This window comes from Egretta garzetta, unplaced genomic scaffold, assembly GCF_000687185.1.
Source record: "Egretta garzetta isolate BGI_Z169 unplaced genomic scaffold, ASM68718v1 scaffold187, whole genome shotgun sequence".
Classification (NCBI taxonomy): Eukaryota; Metazoa; Chordata; class Aves; order Pelecaniformes; family Ardeidae; genus Egretta; species Egretta garzetta.
In genome coordinates, this window is record NW_009260342.1 from 1,132,221 (window position 1) to 1,152,179 (window position 19,959).

At 52.5% G+C, this 19,959-nt stretch overlaps 1 protein-coding gene across 1 annotated transcript in view; it reads right to left on the minus strand.

Annotated features, from left to right (window-relative positions):
* Positions 1–6,225: 6,225 nt before the first annotated feature.
* Positions 6,226–19,959, minus strand: part of ASTN1 (astrotactin 1) — a 35,973-nt gene continuing 22,239 nt past the window's right edge. The window contains exons 16-22 of the mRNA XM_009642689.2: positions 17,485–17,753; positions 17,100–17,233; positions 16,288–16,439; positions 15,805–15,940; positions 15,573–15,673; positions 11,027–11,210; positions 6,226–6,460 (exon numbers count right to left, since the gene is read on the minus strand). Coding sequence (XP_009640984.1) covers positions 6,226–6,460; positions 11,027–11,210; positions 15,573–15,673; positions 15,805–15,940; positions 16,288–16,439; positions 17,100–17,233; positions 17,485–17,753 — 1,211 coding nt within the window. The remainder of the gene's footprint in view (positions 6,461–11,026; positions 11,211–15,572; positions 15,674–15,804; positions 15,941–16,287; positions 16,440–17,099; positions 17,234–17,484; positions 17,754–19,959) is intronic.

Genomic DNA, 19,959 nt, shown 5'->3' on the forward strand with positions numbered 1-19,959 from the left:
CCCTTTTTTAAGACAATTTAAACTGAGCAAATAAAATGGCCCTGAAAAAAGTCATATTGGTTTCCAAGAGCAGAACAAGCACACACAAATGGCAGCTAACAAAATCCCAGCTGCATTTCCGATGGACCGGTTCTGGAGGCCATTTCAAGCCTCTCCCCCCACCAGACAGGGGCCAGATGGTCCCTCAGGGAGCCCCTTTGCCGTTTCACAGCTCAGCGCAGGGTTTGAAAAGGCCAAAGCTGTGCTAGGAGCTATTTCTCTGTCCTTCACCACGCACCTCGCTTGCAAGAGGTGGAGAACGTGAGTCACGGCTGAGTAAGCGGAAAGATTGGAAAGGACTGAAAAACACAAGTGCTTGCAGTGGGTCAGGGTCCGGGGGGCTGCTGGACTCCAGGGGCAATGCTAAGGCTACAGAAAGCAATGAAATCCCAATTTTCCTCCTGTGGGGCTGGTGTGAGCATGATGATGGCCCTGGAGAGGAGCAATGGGCTGAGAAAATGGAAGGAAAAGCCCCTAACGTGGGATGCCTGGTGCTGCCTTAGTGGCTGGGTAAGCAGGGAGCACCTGGGGACAAGGAGCTGCCCCCGCCAGCTCTGGGACAGCTGGGTGCATTGCACAGCCTTCCCTCCTCACCATGGCTGGGGTGCCCTTCCTGTCACCAGCAATCGGAGTCATGTGTACCCAGCTTTGATTGAAACAAGATGAGGTGCTTCGGTTTTGTGCTGCTGCTGGAAGCAAGTGAGGCCCCAGCAAGCTCTTGGTCTTTCTGGCTGCCTATGTTGGAGCAGCTGGGGACGCACAGGGGCATGCAGGCAGGGCTGTGGGCAGGGCTGTCTCCAGTGGTGGCCCTTGCACCATGTCCAGGTGGTCAGGGCTGGGATGGAGATGCCCAAAAGCCCTATCTTTGATTTCCCTTGTTGTGTCTTTAAACCCCACTCCTGCATGTCTTTTAATCCTGCTCCCTCTTCTTCCAGCTGTCTCTGATGGCCACATGCCTCCCTTTGCCCTGCACCAACCTCTCCTTCACTTCCGGTCTTTGCACAGGTTCTCTCATTGCTCCCTGGAGGAGGAACAGCATCTCCTGGTGACATCAGATGTCCTCTCTGGGGCAAAGTTCCCCAAATCATACACTTTGACTGGGGCTAGATTTACTCCCACAGAGGACAGTGCATTAAGAGGCTCCACAGCCCCAAGCAACTAGGACCCCAGTTGTAGGTCTTGCATTTAAATCAAAAAGAGCAGCTGTCTATGGCAGTAGCCAAGTGATGAGCTGTTTTCCCACCCGATCCCCTCCTTTCTGCCAAACACCCAGCCTCAAGGCAAGAGACGCCAACCTTTCTGTCCCCAAGACAAGGGGAACATGTGGCTGAGCAGGGTGATGGCTCTTTCAGCAACACAAACTCGATCCGAAAAGTTTTGTCAGCCGTTACAATGGAGGGGACCATGCAGTCAGTCATTAAGAAATGGAGCAGCCACCAGGACCGGGTGGGACGTGGTGCCTTGTGTGAGGGCTCCAGCAGTGCCACATCGTTCATGCATGCACTGAAATGCAGAAATCCCTGCTGGCACCTGCTTTCTGAGGATGAATAGAGACCACTGGCCAACAGCAACCCTTCCAACATGCACACACATTACCAAACCCTTCCTAAAAAGCTGCCATTTTGTGTCAGCTGGTGATGCATCCTTTACAGTCTGCTTCCTTTTTGGGGTGGCTTTCTCCAAACCCCCATTGCTTGTAAGTCAGATGACCCCAGAGATTTTGCCCTGGCGAAGGTGTGAAGAGCCAGCCGTGCCAAGACCTTCTTACACAGCCGCTCAGGCTTGCGACTGCGTGCCTCACTGCCACGCGGCCCCTCTCCTCCTCCTCCTTCTCCTCCTCCTCACGTCTCGTTCCACAGACACAGGTTATTGTGCAATGAGCTGGTGGCAGCCACAGCACTTAACTGCATGGAAAATAGCAGAAGGAAAGTATTGGGTGTATTTTTAGCTTATTTTCCTGCAATTTAGCAGTGGGAAGAGAAAAAAACATAAAAATCAAGTTGTTCCATGAGACATAATGAAGTCTGGTTTCCTATGGATTTGTGTGCTATAGCCCCTAAATCCCCCCTCTGCCGTGTCATCCTAGGCATCCTGTCTGCCCGCCCACAGTAATCCCCAGTTTTCCCTAGGTCTCCCACCCATCTGGCAGGGCAGGTAGCAATTCACACTGGGCTTGGTCAAGGGGCCAGCAACTACAGGTGCTGATGGCCCAAGCACCAGACAGAACACTGCACTGTAAGCAACTTTTAAGGCATCCTTGGCATCTCTCACCTCTGCTCAGGCACTGATTCTTGCATCATTTGTAGGACATAAATGGTCTTGCTGCTGCTAGTCCTCTGTCAAAAGTCTTCGAGATGGGCTGGGAAGTTCTCAGAGGGTGGTTGACCACCAGACAGCACAATCCCATCCACTGTAAACCCTAAAAAGACAGGCTAAAAGGAGCTTTTTTTGTCTCTAGTCCCAGATTCCCATCATCCACAGAGGTTTGCAAAGCAAGGACTGAGAGCCCCTCGTGGAAGGTATGTAAATGCAGTCTTCCCCCCAAAACCCAAAGGTGCCTGCAGGCATCCGCACTTTCCTGTGGCTGGCAGAGAAGGTAGGCAAGGCGAGGCGCAGGACATGGCTCCGGCTGTGCGTATTGAGTGCTTCAGGACTTGGCTAACCCAGTGGGCAGATAGGCTAATGCTAAACTTGTGTGAAGACGCACCCAAGTTCAAAGGCTGCAAGTGTTTCATCTGCTACCAAAAGATGACATCAACTGGACCAAAACTATAAACAAACACTCCAGTTTGCCAGAGCCACGGATTACTAACAGCTCCGTTTAATAGTCAGTTAAATTATCATCTGGAGTTTTACATAGTGTTACAATGATTTTTTGTTGTTGTTGTTGCTGTTGTTTGAAACCTTTTTTTTTTTTTAAAGTAACCCGGAAGGGTTTTGTGTTTCTTGCCACACGGCTATCTCACCCTAAAGCACCCTACTTTCAATCTACAGTAGTAAAACGTCACATTAGAGTTTTAATAGAACACCAAGGAACATGAATTGTAGCCATCTTTGAAAAGAAAAGGACCAAACCATCTTTATATGTTAAATAACTCCACGACAAGTAAAAGGTAGTAATGCTATTACAGGGGTACGGGTGCAGCAAAGAAAAGATAATGACCCAGAGGTTCATCTCAGGTGAATAAGCGCTCATTAATTCAGAAATAAAACAATAAGAGAGGGCAGGGGGCCAAGGGAGGTTGCAGAAATGGAGATGGAAAATGGTGTTTTCTCCAGATTTCATGTGATTGGCAGCATGGGAAGAACCAGGAGTCCAAGAGAGAAAATACTGTGCACACCCAACAGGAGGACCCCGTGGCGGAGGTGGATGGTGTCACCTCGGGGCTTGCCCACGGCTGTTTTGGGTGAGTAAGCCCCATACAACACATGTCACCAAGACCAGGTCTGCAGCCATGGTGCAACCCCTGCCTCTGCTCTGGGCCTCCATGGCACGCTGCTGGCATTTGTCTAAGTTGGGCTCATGGGTTAGTTGAGGGATTTGGGCAAGAAAATCCAAGTTTGGGCAGAATTCTGACTTGCAAAGCCAGAGCAAGGAAACCAAGATGGAAGCCTTTACAAAGCCAGGACTATCATGAAAATGGCCCTGGAGATGCAGACGTGCCACGCTGGCAGGACCTGCTGGCACAGCGGGTGCAGCAATGCCACAGAGGTCAAACAGGCAGAGCACAGCCCCACCAGCAGACTGGGTGGTCCATCACAGGATGGGGACGCTGAGTCCCTCCAAACTGTGCAAGGGTGCTGCCTAAGGACCTTGGATGAGTGGCTTTCCTCTTGCCCTCCAGGGTGGTCTATCTCCCAGCCCGCAGGAAAGCTGGGGTCGAGGGATCAGAGTCTGGCCCAGCCAGCTGATGGTGCTACGGGGTTTTGGTTGACCACGAAAGGACTTTGAAATGTGAGCGCAGAAGCAGAACAGAAATATCTGCAGAGCCCCAGTGCAGATCTTGGGGCTGGATGAAAAAGTAACCTAGGCAGGTGTGAACTCATGAGGTGTCCAGGGTTTTCCTGGCAGCGTCGCAGCGAGTGGCTGGCAGACTGTGCCGCTCCCATCCCTGCTGCCGCTGCACCTAGTAAGCAATAAAAGAGAGGAGTCTGCTACCCAAAGGAAAACAGTCTGCATTTCACATAAAGGCCACGTAAGCGGTATTACTTGGTGAGCAACCAACTTGCGTCTGGGCCAGAGCAGCCTTCATTCAAGCATCCCTCCGAGGCGTTGAGCGGAGGTGCCCTTTGCCCATCCCTGGATGGCTGCCCAGCTGGAAGTTAAAAGTTGTCTCAGCATCCACTGGGAGAAACAAGAGGATAAACCAAAGTGTCTTGGCCAAGACTGCCAGTGGCTGAAAGGAAAAGGAGCAATGGCTCAGTACAGATCACCTGCCCACATATACCTGTGCATGAGCCCCAAGCCCTTGGCAGCATCAGGCACATCAAAATATAAGGAGAAATATGTGAGAAAAAAGCCAAAAGGATCCAGTAGACTTCCTTCTTGCAAAGAGCACGCGTTTGCCTGATGACCCCTGCTAGCCACATTCATTACAGAAATGACACGGGGACGCCCAGGTAATACTGACTGCGGATGGCTGCTCCCCGCAGCTCCCTGGTCCAGGCCAGATGCCCCTGGAGGAGAGGTCTGCCCGCAAGAAGGGAAGAGCAAAGCACGTGTGGTCCTGCAGGAAGATACTGAACTGCTCTTGAGCAAATACTGTATTGCAGCGCGACCGCAGGTAGAAGGAGGAATGAGGCAGAAAATCATAAGAGACAGGCTGAAGATTGCTCCTGCCAAGACTGAAAAAACTAAAAGGAAATTTCTCTCTCAAGAGGCATCGTAAAAATCCCACTGTAGGGCTCCTGGCTTGTCCAGATCAGAGGTGCACAGCTGGCAAGTCCAGAGGTGCCTTCTCTGCAAATCAAGCTGGAAGCTGAAGCTCAAAGGAAGCCACTTGCTGCCTCCAACATGGCCAGTGGTAACAGGGTTTTGAAGAACACTTTGCTCTGAACTAAGCCCAGTGTCCCAGAACAACCTCACTTCTCTGTTTTAAAAAAAGTCACTGGTCAGAGCTGCAGATGTGAGCCTGAACATGGGCAAGCAACACCCCCAGAAGCCTGCCTGCCACACCATGTCACCGAGCCCTCTCTGGGACCAGGACCTCCAGGACCACCCTGCACTGCCATGTCAGTTTATGTTACACCCTGCTCCCCTCACCACGCAGAGCCTGGGCTATGCCACAGCTACAGGGCAGCTGGTGCAGAAGGCAACCTCACCGTGCCATCTGGGTGCTGCTCTCTTGGCTGTGGCTCTCCTGAGAGGTGGTTTGACATTGCTTCAAAGTCTTTATTATGGTGGGTGTAAATAAAAAAATGGAAGGGATTTTTAAGTTGACTTCCTAGGAATGTGGTCCCACAAGAAGAAAGTTCACAATGTCCAGCTGACCACTGGCCCTGAGGCCAAGCTACCTTTGCTCTGGAGGACTCTGCATCTTGGAGCAGATGTGGGCTTTGACCATGACAGAAGAACCTGAGGAGACGAGCTCACCAGTGCCCCTCTCTCCTCACCCCAGCTGGTGACACCACACCAGCCTTGCCCTGCAATGGCTCAGTCAGGTCTCATCCAGATCTCATGCTTTATAATCGAAAAAAACTAAAATCCCAACCCTCTTGGCCAACCAGCAGCTGTTTTGCTCAGCCACAACCATTAGCATCTCTACCTGACCTGCATGCCCTGCCTCCATTTTCCCAACCCTGCATCACCTGTTCTCCCGTCCTGGCTGTGTCACCGTGTTTCTTCTGTGACCAGTGTCTCCCACCCTTGGGGACGGTCCCCATAGCCAGGGCAGGGATGGGGCAAGACCTGCCCTCTCCACCGATGCTGAGGAACCTCTTGGCAAAATGAATAAAACAAAACAAAGAAAACTGGGTCCCACAAGACTTCTAACTAGAAAGGCTTTTGGCCAAGTCGAAGAAGAAACTAATACTGAGTCAGTCCTGCACAGAGCAGCCAGTTTCACTCCCCAGTCCAAATTTTTGCCTCCAGAAACATCAGCAACACCCTCCCCCCCGTGGGTCCATGTACAAAACCCTCACAAATGCCCGTGGGAAGGCCAGCGTGAGAGCAGGCGCCCGCAACCCTCAGTAGTCCTTGTCACCATAGTCATTGTAAAGGACACTCAGCGTCTGCTCCTCACACGTCTTCTTGAGGTCCCGGCTGAGCTCTGACCAGTCAAGCCCATAGGGCTTGATCTCGCTGTAGCGGCAGGCGAGGTACTTGAGGGATGAGCGCTGGAGGCTGATCTTGGGCTCTTGCAGGAGGCCGTTGCACCAGCTGCTGAGGTCCCCCAGCTGCGAGAGGATGAGGCCGGCCTTCCTGCAGCGAGGGCGGGCAAGGGGAGATGCCAGGGGGGACAGACAGCGATGGGGTAGCAGGGGTGATGGAGACACCACAGGGGGATGGCAGGAAGGGCAGGAGGAGTGTATGAAGAGAGAAAAGCAAAGAGGGTTAAGGACACTGTGGGAGATCCTGGAGGGAGAAGAGATAACGCAAGAGTCAGGCAGTGGGGAAAGCAGCTGAGTGGAGCCCGACACTGCCAGGATGAGGAGAGATGGTGGGGCTGGGGGGACACAGTGGCCCTGTGGCGGCACTGCAAGCTTAAATGCACATGAGAACAGCCCCAGCCTGGGTCAGAGATGCCCACGCCACCATGGTGGTGCTGGACCTGCTGCACTGGTCTTGGAACTCACCTTACACTCCCCTGCCCTGTCCCCCCTTCTTCTTCCACCCCATATCGTACCCACAACAAGGCCAGGTTTGCTGAGGGTTCAGTGAGGCGACAGTCATAGGTGTAGCTGTGAAACCCCCAACACCCCTTGGGATGGACATCATCAACGATTCATCCCCAGTCACTGCTGCAGCTACTGGACCCCAAATATGACAGGATGGGAAAGTGGGAGCCAATAGCATGGCAATCAGCGGGAAGAAATGCTAAAAGGTGTCAGGCATGACATGTGTGGCCAGCCCAGGGAAGTGTCACCACTGTGTCCTCTCCATGAAGTGAACGTGTTGCATGTTCAGGAACTTATGGCTTGGTGAAGGACACCTCCAGTGACATGGCAGGAAAGACAGGGAAAAGGCAGGCATGCTGGGAGCATCGCTCCCTTGCCAACCTGTGGCTGAGGGGAAGAGCACAGAAAGAAATGCACAATATTGGGACCCAGCATGCCAGGACACCACTGAGCATGAAGGCGATTTAGGAAAAAAAACCACTCAAAATACCACGCCTGGCTTGTGGGGGTCTGTATGAAAGGCTGAAGGTGAGATAAAAATTATGATACTCATAAGATGCAGTATCACAAGATACAAGCACAATGAATGACATTCCTGGTACATGACTTATAATGTTTAGTAACAGTTTAGGAAACACATCCCCCAGGACAGCGTGCAAACTAGAAGGAACATACTGAGGCATACAACATAGGTTTGATCCAAAAAGCTCTGAGAGAGCAGGGAATGCGGAGGAGCTGCCTGGTTCTTCTCATGTGCATTTTGCATCTTGCAATTGCAGAGAGCAGAACAAGGAAAGGCAGGTCATGGCAGTAGCGTTTTGTAAAGAGCCACAACCCAGCCAAGGAAGCCAGGAGAGAAGGTTGGGTGACAGAGGAAGTCCAGGAGGAACCCGTCTTCAGCAGAAGACTGACATGCAGCATGCCCAGGGCAACATAGCCTTGGTGTGGGCTTGTTCTGGTAGCAAGAAAGGTGCTAAATTACCAACCACTCACATTGGACAAGATAGTGGAAGAGTGCAGAGGATCCTGGCCAAACATGACCTAAATTGTGTTCTCTTCTTTTCACATTTTTCCTCTTAAAATTGTGCTTCTAATGCTTTTATTGAGACAAACAGTTTGCTCAGATAAGACACATTATGTTCATTTTAAACTTGTCTAGCACTTTGGGTGATCTCCAGGGAATCTGGCAACTGTGGAGGTAATGGATTCAAATGAAGGGTCTTGACGGTGAGCATCACATGGAAACTCAGACAAAAGTTTAAGTGTCTCAAGAGCTGGAATAAGTTTCTTAGCCAGCTTCAAGGTCAGTTGAAGAGACAGGGAAGAGCAGATACATCCCCTTGGTAGCTTTAACTCAGCATCTGTTCAGCACAGAACAGGCAGCACAGGCACAAATCGTGATGCTAGGGAAAAAAACCTCTTTGTCACATTCTTACTTGGATAAGCAAGGGTTGTGTGTGGAGCACATGGCTGTGTTACGGCTGGTTTGACAGCTCAAGGGTATGTGTACCAACCATGGAGGAACATCCACAGCTCCTCCACACCTTCCTCCAGGCCAGGTGCACCATGAGAGAGCTGCTTGGAAAGGACTTCATTTACCCCAGGACCAGACAGAGCTAACCTTGGCTCTCTGCAGCCCTTCTTGCACTGTGAGGGAGCGACTCGCTTTCATAACCCCACACAAGTTATCTGTACACGCCCTCGCTTCCTTTGGTCCAGCAGCCAGCGTTGCTGAGAAGGGAGGCAAGCACACCCCAGGCAAGCAGAGCCAGAAGGCGGCACGGCTGCGTGGAGGAGGAGGGACATGGTAGAGTCAGTCGCGTGGGTCCACATCCAGGACTTCAAAGGAGCATCAGCAACAGTCAAACAAACACTCTGTCTGCTGGCTAAATAATGTCATCTGCAAGTGATTTGTCCTGTCACCACCAGTCTGGATCCTTCGCCTTCGCAGACGATCAAACAGGAGGTCTGCTTTCCAAGATTTGTCATCACCAGAACCCACTGCAGCTGCCTAAATGTCTCCTTCCAAGTAGCGCGAGCTGCAAACACTTCATCAGCAACTTGCGTCATCCTATCCTAAGTGCTCCAGCATTTCCAGAGGGTGGAATTAACCCTCTGGCTTGTAGATTCACACAGCAACCATAATGTTTGGGCAACTCAGTGGCATTTCTGGCTACTCCATGCCAAGGCACCTCTGCCTTGCAGGGCTCAAGGAGGCAGCTGCCGCCCCATGTTCTGGCTGGTTTTTGGTCTCCTCACTGAGGCAGCAAGCAAGCGACAGCAACGTTCGGCCTCAGCGATGGCGGCGGCTGTGTGACGACTCCAGTCTGTCATGCAAGGAATTTTATGTACTCCTCATGCAAACCATCACAGCACATGTCAGATGGTCTGTGCAAACCAGGGCTGGGTTTCACATCTGGAAGTGAAGACAGAGTGGCATCACCACAGCTGGGCTCAAGACAAAGGTGAGACGTAAGTCCAAGACTGCTGATCTCACTTGGTCTCATGGGAACAAAGCAACCCTGGGCAGAGGAGATGGTGGGAGCCTCAGCCTTAACAAGACTCCACGCACTGGGATGTCACTGCTGAGCTTTGAGGCTGTGCCTCAAAGAGTTCGCATTTCTTAGAACATAAATGGGAAAAGGGGAAAGAGGAGAGACTCCAGCTTTGCCCCAGGGAGTGGAAGATCTCTTAGGAGTTTCCCACCAAAGCTGAACTAGGAGAATTACCTAAGACACAAAGTGCAAGACAGTCACCAGCTATTTTCTGAGTCTTTCTGACCACCTAGCAGAGGTTTGGAGGACAGAGAAGGCATGTGGAGGATCTCCCACCCTCTGCTAGAAATCTACAAGTGATCACCTGGAGAAGCAGGGCTGGAAGACAGCTAGCGCTGAGACCAGCAAGAGGAGGTGTGGGGCAGGGGTAAGGTGGAGACAATGCATTTTATAGATAGGAGCTGTTGCTGACATACATTTGAAGTAATCCTGATTTCCGGATGGGCTCAAGGCTGCAGTTCTTTGGAGGCCAGATGCTATGAAACACCACTGCAGACACACACACAATCTCCCAGTCCAGCTTGCTAAACTGACTGGAAACATCCACGTTACTGGGAAACCATGCAAACAAAAGCAGTCATTGAAGGACATGGGGGAAAGGGAACATCTGGCTGCCTCCACAAGCCCAGGGCACAAAGCACCCCATCCCCAGGCAGCTGGAGGGGCTGCAGTGACCTGGAGGAGCCCTGGGAGAGGACATGGTGCTCACTCAGGCATGAAGGGACTGTTTCAGCCAGGAAGAGCTCAGGGCAACCTCCTCCAAAACCTGCCATGGCAGCTCACCACTGCCTGGGCACCAAAAAAACCCTCGTGTCCCTGAGTTACCCTACATGACCACAGACATGGATTCAGATCCAAGGTCAACCCACTGCCTGCTTTGGGCCATAAGTGACAGTGAGTTCAACACACAGAGATGCATTCAACTCAAGCCAAAGCCCAGGAAAAGGTAGAAAGCCAAGTCTGACCTTGGCATGGCCCAGCACATGTATGTGTGTTTGCACACACTTCATCCAGCAGCTTCCACAACCAGTCTCTTCTGTGTCACCTTCTCCAGCAGGCTTGAAGGAACAGCCGCTTCCTTGCACCTTCTTCTCTCCATCAATGCCCTGGGCCCTTCTCTAGCAACACGCTCCGACCACAGTCCCTCCCCTTCTCATCCGCAACAATCTCTGTTCCTCAAAGGTGCATTATTTTTCCAAGCCCTTTTGCATTTTTACCTGTGGCAGCAGCTACTGAGGGAAAAAGATAATCCCATCCCCTTCCCATCCTTGCATAGCATGAATGGACTAGCCAAAACTCCAGAGACAGTATAGGGCTCGTGGCATGGACGAGGATGATGGGTTGACAATGGTCTACCGCCTTTTACCCTGTCCTGTGCTTATGGTTCTTCAAGGGACATGGCTGGACCCCAAACATATGCACAGCATCAAGCAAAACAGGAACACCACTGTGAGACTAAGCTCTATCATCAAACAAATTCATGAGATTTTCTAGAACACCATCTTGCTGGTGGAAGGAGAAGACCAACATCTACAAGGGATAAGCCTGTTGGTGTGTGGGCCTGCCTGCCTAAGCAACCCGGCTCCCAAGCCTACCTGGGCCCCAGCTCATCTTCACAGCGCCAGGTGAACTCCCCAAAGCTCTCGTAGTGCTGGTTGTAGTGGTAAAGGACTCGGTGCAGGCTGGGGGAACCCAGGTCCAGCAGGGTGTTGTAGGCTGTTTGCTGCTCCTTGCCACTGGTGTAGCCGTTGAAGAGGTTGTAGATCTTGTCTGCTATTTCTGGGCAGAAGGACAGGGGGTATTCAGTGGGGTGCAAGGAAGGGCATGAACACAGCCCACCAGGCTAAAGCTCAGCTCTAGGGAAGCCAAGACCAGAGCCAAGATTTGTCCACCGAGTTATGATTTACTTCGTATCAACATAAGGTCCCAATGGAGAACCAACAGAGTAGATAGCATTCCCTGGACTCAGTCCAGGTTAGGTTCCCATAGTTTGGTACAATTAGGAAAAGAAATGGGTGGTGTCATCAAGTACTGTTAGTGAAATACCATTTGTTTATGAGAAGGGGTTTCTTGAGTACAGCCATCACCTACACTACCAGCACCACCTATGCTACCAGTTGCTTTCTGGACAGGACAGGCAGGTCATCTTGGCTATTTCAGTATGTCCTGAATGCCTGCTCTTCAACCATCTTCCCACCCCTCCACCAGCACAGAGTGCCTCTGCATATGTTGGCAGAGAGGATGCGTGCCCCCTGCCACCCTCCACACTGACCCTCAATACCACATAGAATCATAGAATCATTAAGATTGGAAAAGACTTCTAAGATCATCAAGTCCAACTGTCAACACAACACCACCATGCCTACTAAACCATGTCTCAAAGTGCCACATCTACACTTTTTTTTTTAACACCTCCACCAATTCTCTGGGCAACCTGTTCCAATGTTTGACCACCCTTTCAGTAAAGAAATTTTTCCTAATATCCAATCAAAAGCTCCCCTGATGCAACTTGAGGCCGTTTCCTCTCATCCTATTGCCTGTTACTCAGGAGAAGAGATCAACACCCACCTCGCTACAATCTCCTTTCAGGTAGTTGTAGAGGGTGATAAGATCTCCCCTCAGCCTCCTCTTCTGCAGATTAAACAACTCCAGTTCCCTCAGCCATTCCTCATAAGACTTGTTCTCCAGACCCTTCACCGTCTTCAGTGCCCTTCTCTGGACACACTCCAGCACCTCAATGTCCTTCTTGTAGTGAGGGGCCGAGAACTGAACACAGTGTTTGAGGTGTGGCCACACCAACAGCAAGTACAGGGGGATGATCACTTCCCTGCTCCTGCTGGCCACACTATTCCTCATACAAGCCAGGATGCCATTGGCCTTTTTGGCCACCTGGGCACACTGCTGGCTCATATTCAGCTGCCCGTCAACCAGTACCCCCAGGTACTTTTCCAACAGGCAGCGTTCCAGCCACTCTTCCCCAACCCTGTAGCATTGCATGGGGTTGTTGTGATTTGTACAGTCCAGGGGTGGCTGTAGTCCTCTGGGCTGCTCTCCAAGACATGACTCTGCCCTAACCTTGTCCCATCCTTTCTTCTTCCTTCCCTGCTCTGCTGGACTCATTTACCTCAACCGTGGCCAGGGGCTGTGGTGTCTCCATTTCCTTCTCTTGATTCACACGCGCGTTACGGTAGCGCTTGAGGATGGAGCCCTGTTGTGCTGGGTGCTGTAGGAAGAGATGGGGAATGGCTCCCTGCTCGGAGGAGCTACCGTGCCAGGATACGCATTGTGCTCACAGTCTCAGGCCTTCTCCATGGCTTTCAGTGGTGATGTGACAAGTTACATCCTCAGGCGGGGAATGTGCTTTTGGAGCAGGTGAACTGGTGAAACACAGCAAACCAGAAAGTGCATGTCTGACCTGGGAACTGACTGGGAGGGGGGGAAACCCTTCACAGAAAGGGCTGTCAGGCTCTGGAATGGGCTGCCCAGGGAGGTTGTTGAGTCCCCATCCCTGGAGGCATTTAAAAGAAGGGTAGATGAGGTGCTTAGGGACAGGGTTTGGTGGTGGGATGGCAGGGTTAGGTTAACGGTTGGACTTGATGATCTTAAAGGGCTTTTCCAACCTAGACAATTCTATGATTCTATGAAAGGAAGGGCCTGCCTGTCTTTTTGTGCTGACTCAGCAAAATGGCAGCAAAGACCAAAGATAGGCCTATGGCTATGTCCACATGGGGGCTGTAAGACAGTGCAGAGGAGCTCAGTGCTGCCTTGCACCAGGAGTTGATGGTACTTGGGGGTCTGGGCTGGGACACCCTTGCAGTCTGTTCAGTCTGGTCAGTCAGACCGATGCCAAATGGTTCAGACCCATGTTGTGTGCACCTAACAGCAGCGTGCTCGGTGTGTTGGGGTCTCTCATGCCATTACCTGAGCTGTGCAGCTGCATCTTGCCCGCTGCTGTGGCCTGAGTGAGCCCAAGTGAAGCTAGCCCAGTTCTGCCCATACGTGTCCCACCTCAGCTTGCGTCACGGGACTTTGCAGAGAAGGTCACTGTGGTTCCAGCTGTAGGACACTGGAGAACAGACTCCAGGAAGAGGCTGTGGAAAAACTTTGGGAAGGAAATGCCACAGAGAGAGAGGAAATGTAAAGCTAACCCCACTTTGCGTCTCAAAACCTGATTTCGCATGCACAGGCCTCTCCATTAATGAGTTCTGTTACTCAACACTACTGCGTACACGCCACCAAGCATTCATGGTGTGGGAATGCAGGGCTTTTCTCTGGAATTTCTTACCACAAAGAGCTTCCACCAGCTGAGACTTAGGGCGAGCATCATGAAAGAGACTGAGAGGAGAAAGCTCCTGGGGAAAGAGGACTTGTATTTAAACAAGGTGGACCTAAAGGCCAAGAGTGTGTCTCCGTGGAAAGGAATAGGAATCAATTTGGGGTAAGACAGACAGCTGAGTTAAGATAAAAGGGCACGAGGACTTGCGTGAGGAGCACACAGACAGTTGTTCTCAAATATTGTCCTTCAATATTCTGAGAGACCAACGGGAGAAGGTTCAGCAAATGACAAGCCAAGCTCTCCCATCGCTGTAAGACTGAATTAGCTCTCTTGGGAGACGAAGTCCTGCTCTGAATATAAACTGCATTCAGACTAAATTTAAACTGGGAGCCATTCCCAAATATTATGGGAGTAAACCCAATTACGCTGATGTTTTATTGTAAGAGTTAGAAATCCTACACAGAAATGTAGGAGCTGAATCCTACACATTTTCTGCCAGCTTAGCTCCCTGCACCAGCCACTGGGAATTCTCTGGACACACTCCAGCACCTCAATGTCCTTCTTGTAGTGAGGGGCCGAGAACTGAACACAGTGTTTGAGGTGTGGCCACACCAACAGCAAGTACAGGGGGATGATCACTTCCCTGCTCCTGCTGGCCACACTATTCCTCATACAAGCCAGGATGCCATTGGCCTTTTTGGCCACCTGGGCACACTGCTGGCTCATATTCAGCTGCCCGTCAACCAGTACCCCCAGGTACTTTTCCAACAGGCAGCGTTCCAGCCACTCTTCCCCAACCCTGTAGCATTGCATGGGGTTGTTGTGCCGCAAGAGCAGGACCTGGCACTTGGCCTTGTTGAACCTCATACAATTGACCTCGGCCCATCAAGCCAGCCTGACCCCCTCTGCAGAACCCTCCTCCCCTCGAGCAGATCGACACTCCCTCCCAATTTAGTATCATCTGCAAACTTACTGAGGGTGCACTTAATCCCCTCATCCAGATCATTGATAAAGATAACAAACAAGACTGGCCCCAAAACTGAGCCCTGGGGAACACCACTTGTGATCAGCTGCCAACTGGATTTAACTCCATTCACCACAACACTCTGGGCTTGGCCATCCAGCCAATTTTTTACCCAGTGAAGAGGACACCTGTCTAAGCCATGAGCCACCAGCTTCTTTAGGACAATGCTGTGGGAGACAGTGTCAAAGGCTTTACTAAAGTCCAGGTAGAGAACATCCATGGCCTTTCCCTCATCCACTCAGCAGGTCACCTGGTCATAGAAAGAGATCGGGTCAGTCAAGCAGGACCTGCCTTTCATGAACCCATGCTGGCTGAGCCTGATCCCCTGGTTGTCCTGCACATGCCTGGAGAGCACACTTAACATGAACATAATCTTTCCCAGTACCAAGGCCAGGCTGACAGGCCTGTAGCCCCCTGGATCCTCCTTCCAGCCTTTCTTGTATATGGGCATCACATTGGCAAGCCTCCAGTCATCTGGGACCTCCCCTGTTAACCAGGACTGCTGATAAATGATGGAGAGAGGCTCGGCAAGCTTCTCCACCAGCTTCCTTGGTACCCTTGGGTGGATCCCATCCAGTCCCAAAGACTGATGTCCTGGTGGTGCAGTAGGTCATTAGCTGCTTCCTCCTGGATTATGGAGGGTTTATTCTGCTCTCTGTCCCTGTCTTCCAGCTCAGGGGGCTGAAAATCCCAGGGAATGAATACGTGGCAGCACCTGTGCCACCATTGGTGAAAGAGGTGTTACAGCTAGGACATGAGATGTGTTCAGGGGCATGCCGGAAGGGGGAATTCCCTGTCGCTGGTCCCAAGCATCACAGTTCAGCAGCTCCCTTCATCTCACCTTGAGCTTTCACATCATCTACCACAGGACAGGGGGTCTTGACCGTCACATCACTGGACCTGGAGCGTCTTCCTGTGTTATCCACTCCCCAGAGTGTGAACCTGGCCGAGAAGGAAAGAGATGAAGCTCTGGACTCCCAAGACTTCATGCAAACACAGGCAGCATCAGGCAGGAGCACCACAGTCAGGGCACTGGCACTGCCTTCGGGCATGGCATGGAGGCAGCAACTCACATGTAGGTGGTGTCAGGCTCCAGGCAGCGAACAATGAGGGAGATGGTGGAGGAGAGCCTGTCAGGCACTTGGGCTGGCATGGCGCAGGGTGACTTGGCGCCGGAGATGATGTCATCCACAAAGCTCAGCACCGTCTCTAGGGAGAGAGGGGAGGATGTGCCATGGGTGATGACACACATGTCCCCAGGGCTGTGAAGAGCTGCTGAAGTCTGTGCCCACTACCATGCTGCCTGGTGCTGAGGGGGACCAAGGCTCATGCATGAGATTGGTGCAGAAACAGACCCATTGCTTTTCCAGCAAGGCTCATCACCATGGCATGGAGTCACCACTTCTTGCGGAATGGTGGGCGGGAGAGGGGCTGCTTTCTCTTCCACAGGATACTGGATATGTTGCAGCATCCCCTTGCAAAGAGGGAGGCAGAGGCTCTCCTCCAACATCTCCATCCCACTCCCCCCAGAGAGAACCAGTGGAGTCCCCACTCACCTGTCTCCACCTTGGAGTGGTCCATTCTATCGGTGACTTTCTCTTGGCGGAGGAGGTAGTCAACAATTTGCACCCCGATGGGGGGCTCTGAGTGCCCCCACTCCAGCACCACCAGTGTGCTGCTGGGCTCGTGAACTGTGGAAAGCCGCAGGCTGGGGGCAATACCAGTCAGTCAGCATCTCAGCAGGGCAAGGTCTGCTGGCCATCCCCATCACCCACCTGTGCTCACCCTCACCCATGTCTATCACCACCTTGATGCTCCTCTGTGCTTTAAAAAAGCAGCAAAACCACAGACACAGAATGTGAGAGAGATGCTGAGGACAACCTCTCCAGTCAGTCCCCATGGCTGCCGCAAAAGGCAGCATGAGCGTGTTTGCTAGTGCCACTCACTCTGCTCCGCAGACCACATGCAAACGCACCAGAAATTAGTTTCTGTAAAGTAGTATGTAGGGACTGGTTTTGCATTACTCTCTCACAGCAAAAGGGCTTCAAAGCCATTAACCCATGAGAGAGCAACCTCAGGAGAGAAGTGACTCCCCCTTTCCTATCGCTCCTGTCTCTGGGCATGCTGGTCCAAAGGGCTCCCCTCCCTGGGGTTGCTCTACCAGCTTCCCAATCCTCAGCTGAATTTAGAAGAGACTCTACATCTCTGCACCCTCTGCCTGATTTCCAGGTCCCCCATCTGCTTGCAAACCTGTCCTATAAAGCCATCCACAGCCCCAGCACCTCCCGCCACCACACCATTGACCATCACCACCTCCTCCCACACTCATCACACCAAGAGGCCAGGCTGGGCATGCATGAACACCTACATGGGGTGCGGGAGAGGTGCGCAGGTGGGCAGCCCATCAGCCCCAAAGGCACTCGAGTCGCAGCGGCACCAGTCCTCAATGACATCCCCGCTGCCTGAGCACCACAGCGAGCTCATGGTGGCCTCCTGCAAGAGCTGGGAGAGAGGAAAAGAGGGTAAACACCAGGCAGGTAAGCTTCCATCCCACCACCACTCAAGTCAGTGCTCATCCATCCCCCAGTGGATTCAGCACCATCCATCCACCCTGGAGAGCGGGGCTGGCCAGCAGGCACGGGCTGCCACAGCTTAACGTGATGCTACCAGGGCAAGCTGTCTGCAAAGACCACCCCAATGCTATCCTGCCATCCCCCATGCCCACCCACCACCCCCAGCCAGTGGGTTCTCACCCGCTGAGTCTGGTTGTTAGTGACCAGCTCATAGATGGGGGCCGCTTTGGTAACCTCCAGCAGGATGGGCTCGGCCGACACATCAGGACTGGAGACAACGTGGCAGAGTGGACAGGAGGAGGGGCAGCGCCCACGGCTCTGGCACTCCATCCGCACACCAGCTGCCATGCGCTTGGTGCCCGACTCAGAGAGGCTGGCGATGTACTCGGGGAAGGTGAGCACCTTGGGGTCCCGCTCGCGCTCCTCTGACTCATCCGAGGGGGAGTTGCCTGGGGAAGGAGGAAAAAGGGGCCACCAGGGTGGGCTCTGAGCCATCAATAGGTGAGGGATGCGAGGGGGCTAGAGCCCTGCCTTCCACCCAGGAGAGAGGCAGTGCTGCCCAGAGACCCTCCTATATCCTTAAAAGCTCCCCGTTTGCTCTGTAGGGATGAAATGCTCACTGGTCTTTAGAGGAGGAATCAGGACTGAAAAGTCCACCCTGGCCTCTACCACCACAGGTCCCTTTGTCTCACCATGCCTCAGTTCCCCCAGCCCTTTGCCTGGCACTGGGATGCACCACCCTTACAGCAGGTCCCCACGAGAGGGAGCCTCCTTCATGTGGCTGGAGACTCATGAAGGACCTGCCTGGGCACCTTCACCCCATGCTGACACCCCACCAAAGCCTCCTGCCAAACTGCTCCGCTGCAAAAGCCCCCCTGGCCCAACAGCTGAGTTCTTCGCTCAAATCCCTCTGTTCCCAAGGATCAAAGCTGACGTGATGGAGCATTGTGGAGACCAGAGAGGCTGAGTGTCAGACCAGAGTGCACAGCAACGATGCTGACTTGGTGCCCCCACGAAAGGTCTGCAGCCCGCAGCACCAAAGAGCTCAGAATGAGCAGGGAAGATTTGCCAGTGCCTCACAATGCCCAGAAAGCTCCCGAGATGGCTACAGAGCCCCCAAGCCCCTCTCCAGCCCTTCCACCCGTCCTGCACTTGATCCCCATGCAGAGAAGGGAAGATGGGGACCTGGCTCAAGCCTGGCTCCTCCTGTCTCTTCGCATTGTTATGGGGTATGATGGACGTGGGTAAAGTTGCAGCTGGGCAAGGAACTAAGGTCTCTCCCTAAAAGCTTAGCTTATGAAGCACTATCACAAAGCAAAAGAAAATGGTGAGATGGAAGCAGAGATGTTCATAGGGACCGCAGACCCCCAGACAGACTGTGATGAGACCGAACGCTCCTTTACCCTCTGCCCTGCGCACACAGGGGAAAATTTGCAGGTCCTACCCTGCTAACACTCAGGCAACCCTACAACCCAACAGGCTTGGAAAAAGATTTGCAGCAGGAAAACGTCACCATGGTCGATGCTTTTCCCAGCTCCACACAAAGACGCCTGATGCTGGGTGCCACAGTGGCCCCATCACACGGGGCAGCAAGCCAGACCCTGCACTTGGTGAGCTTTTCTCCAGCATTCCCATAGCAGGAAGTATTTTGACACAAGGGGAAAAGTCTTGCCACAGCAACCAAGAAGGTAGGATCTGCCCATCACCGCTGTGCCCTGGCTAGCCTTGCCCCGCCGCTGCGAGCCTTGCCGTGCAGGGGAACGGTGCTTTTTACTCAAAATCCCTGCCAAAGGATGTCCCTGGCTCTACACTGAAGAAAGAGGGGCCCAGAGGGATCACTGATGATGGCCAGTGGGGTCGGAGGAACCCAGAGGATGCCGAGGCAAAGCCTCGCCCCTTGGGCAGGCTCAGGGCATCACCAGCAGTGCCTTGGTACGAGCTGGCTGCTGTGGAGGGCCGCTGGAGGGCACGTCCGTGGCTCAATAGGAAGATCTTCCTATTGCAAGGGTTTGCTGAGAAATGGGCCATCACTCGCCTATCCTCAAGACTCCTGCAAAGAAAACAAGGCTGTTAAACAAAACCCAGGGTACAAAAGCGTTGCTCCACTCCCCCAGCAAGCGGGAAATGGATCGCTTTGGGCTGGCTGTGAATTGCAGCTTAGCAGGCACCAAGGGAAAGCAGAGGAGCCAGGGAATGATTTGTCTCTTGCAATTTCTCAATCGATATCCAGCTCTTGACGTTTGCAAACAAAAAGCAAAGGAGGGAAAGTGGCAGGTGCCAGAGCGAAACCGAAATGTGATATTGTGGGTGGAAAGAGACTGCCAGACCTGAAAAGCCTCCAAGCAGGAAAATCAAAGAGGAGGAAATTGCAAGAGGAAAAAAAAGTACTTGCAATCAAAAGATGCTACATCTGGAGACAGCCCAAAGCAAAACAGCAATGGGTCTGTACTCTCGCAGGTGGGCTTGGGAAGAAGTCCAGGCTCCAGGAGGTCTGAGCTCACAGGATCCAAATTCAGACTCAGAAAGAAGCCTTTCCCACACAAGAGCCCCGGAGAGAAAACAAATGTCTCCGTGGCTAGGGCACAGCAAGAGCAGCGCCATAGGCTCGTGCCAATACTGAGAATTATGAAGCTTCATGATGGCAACGATGTGGCG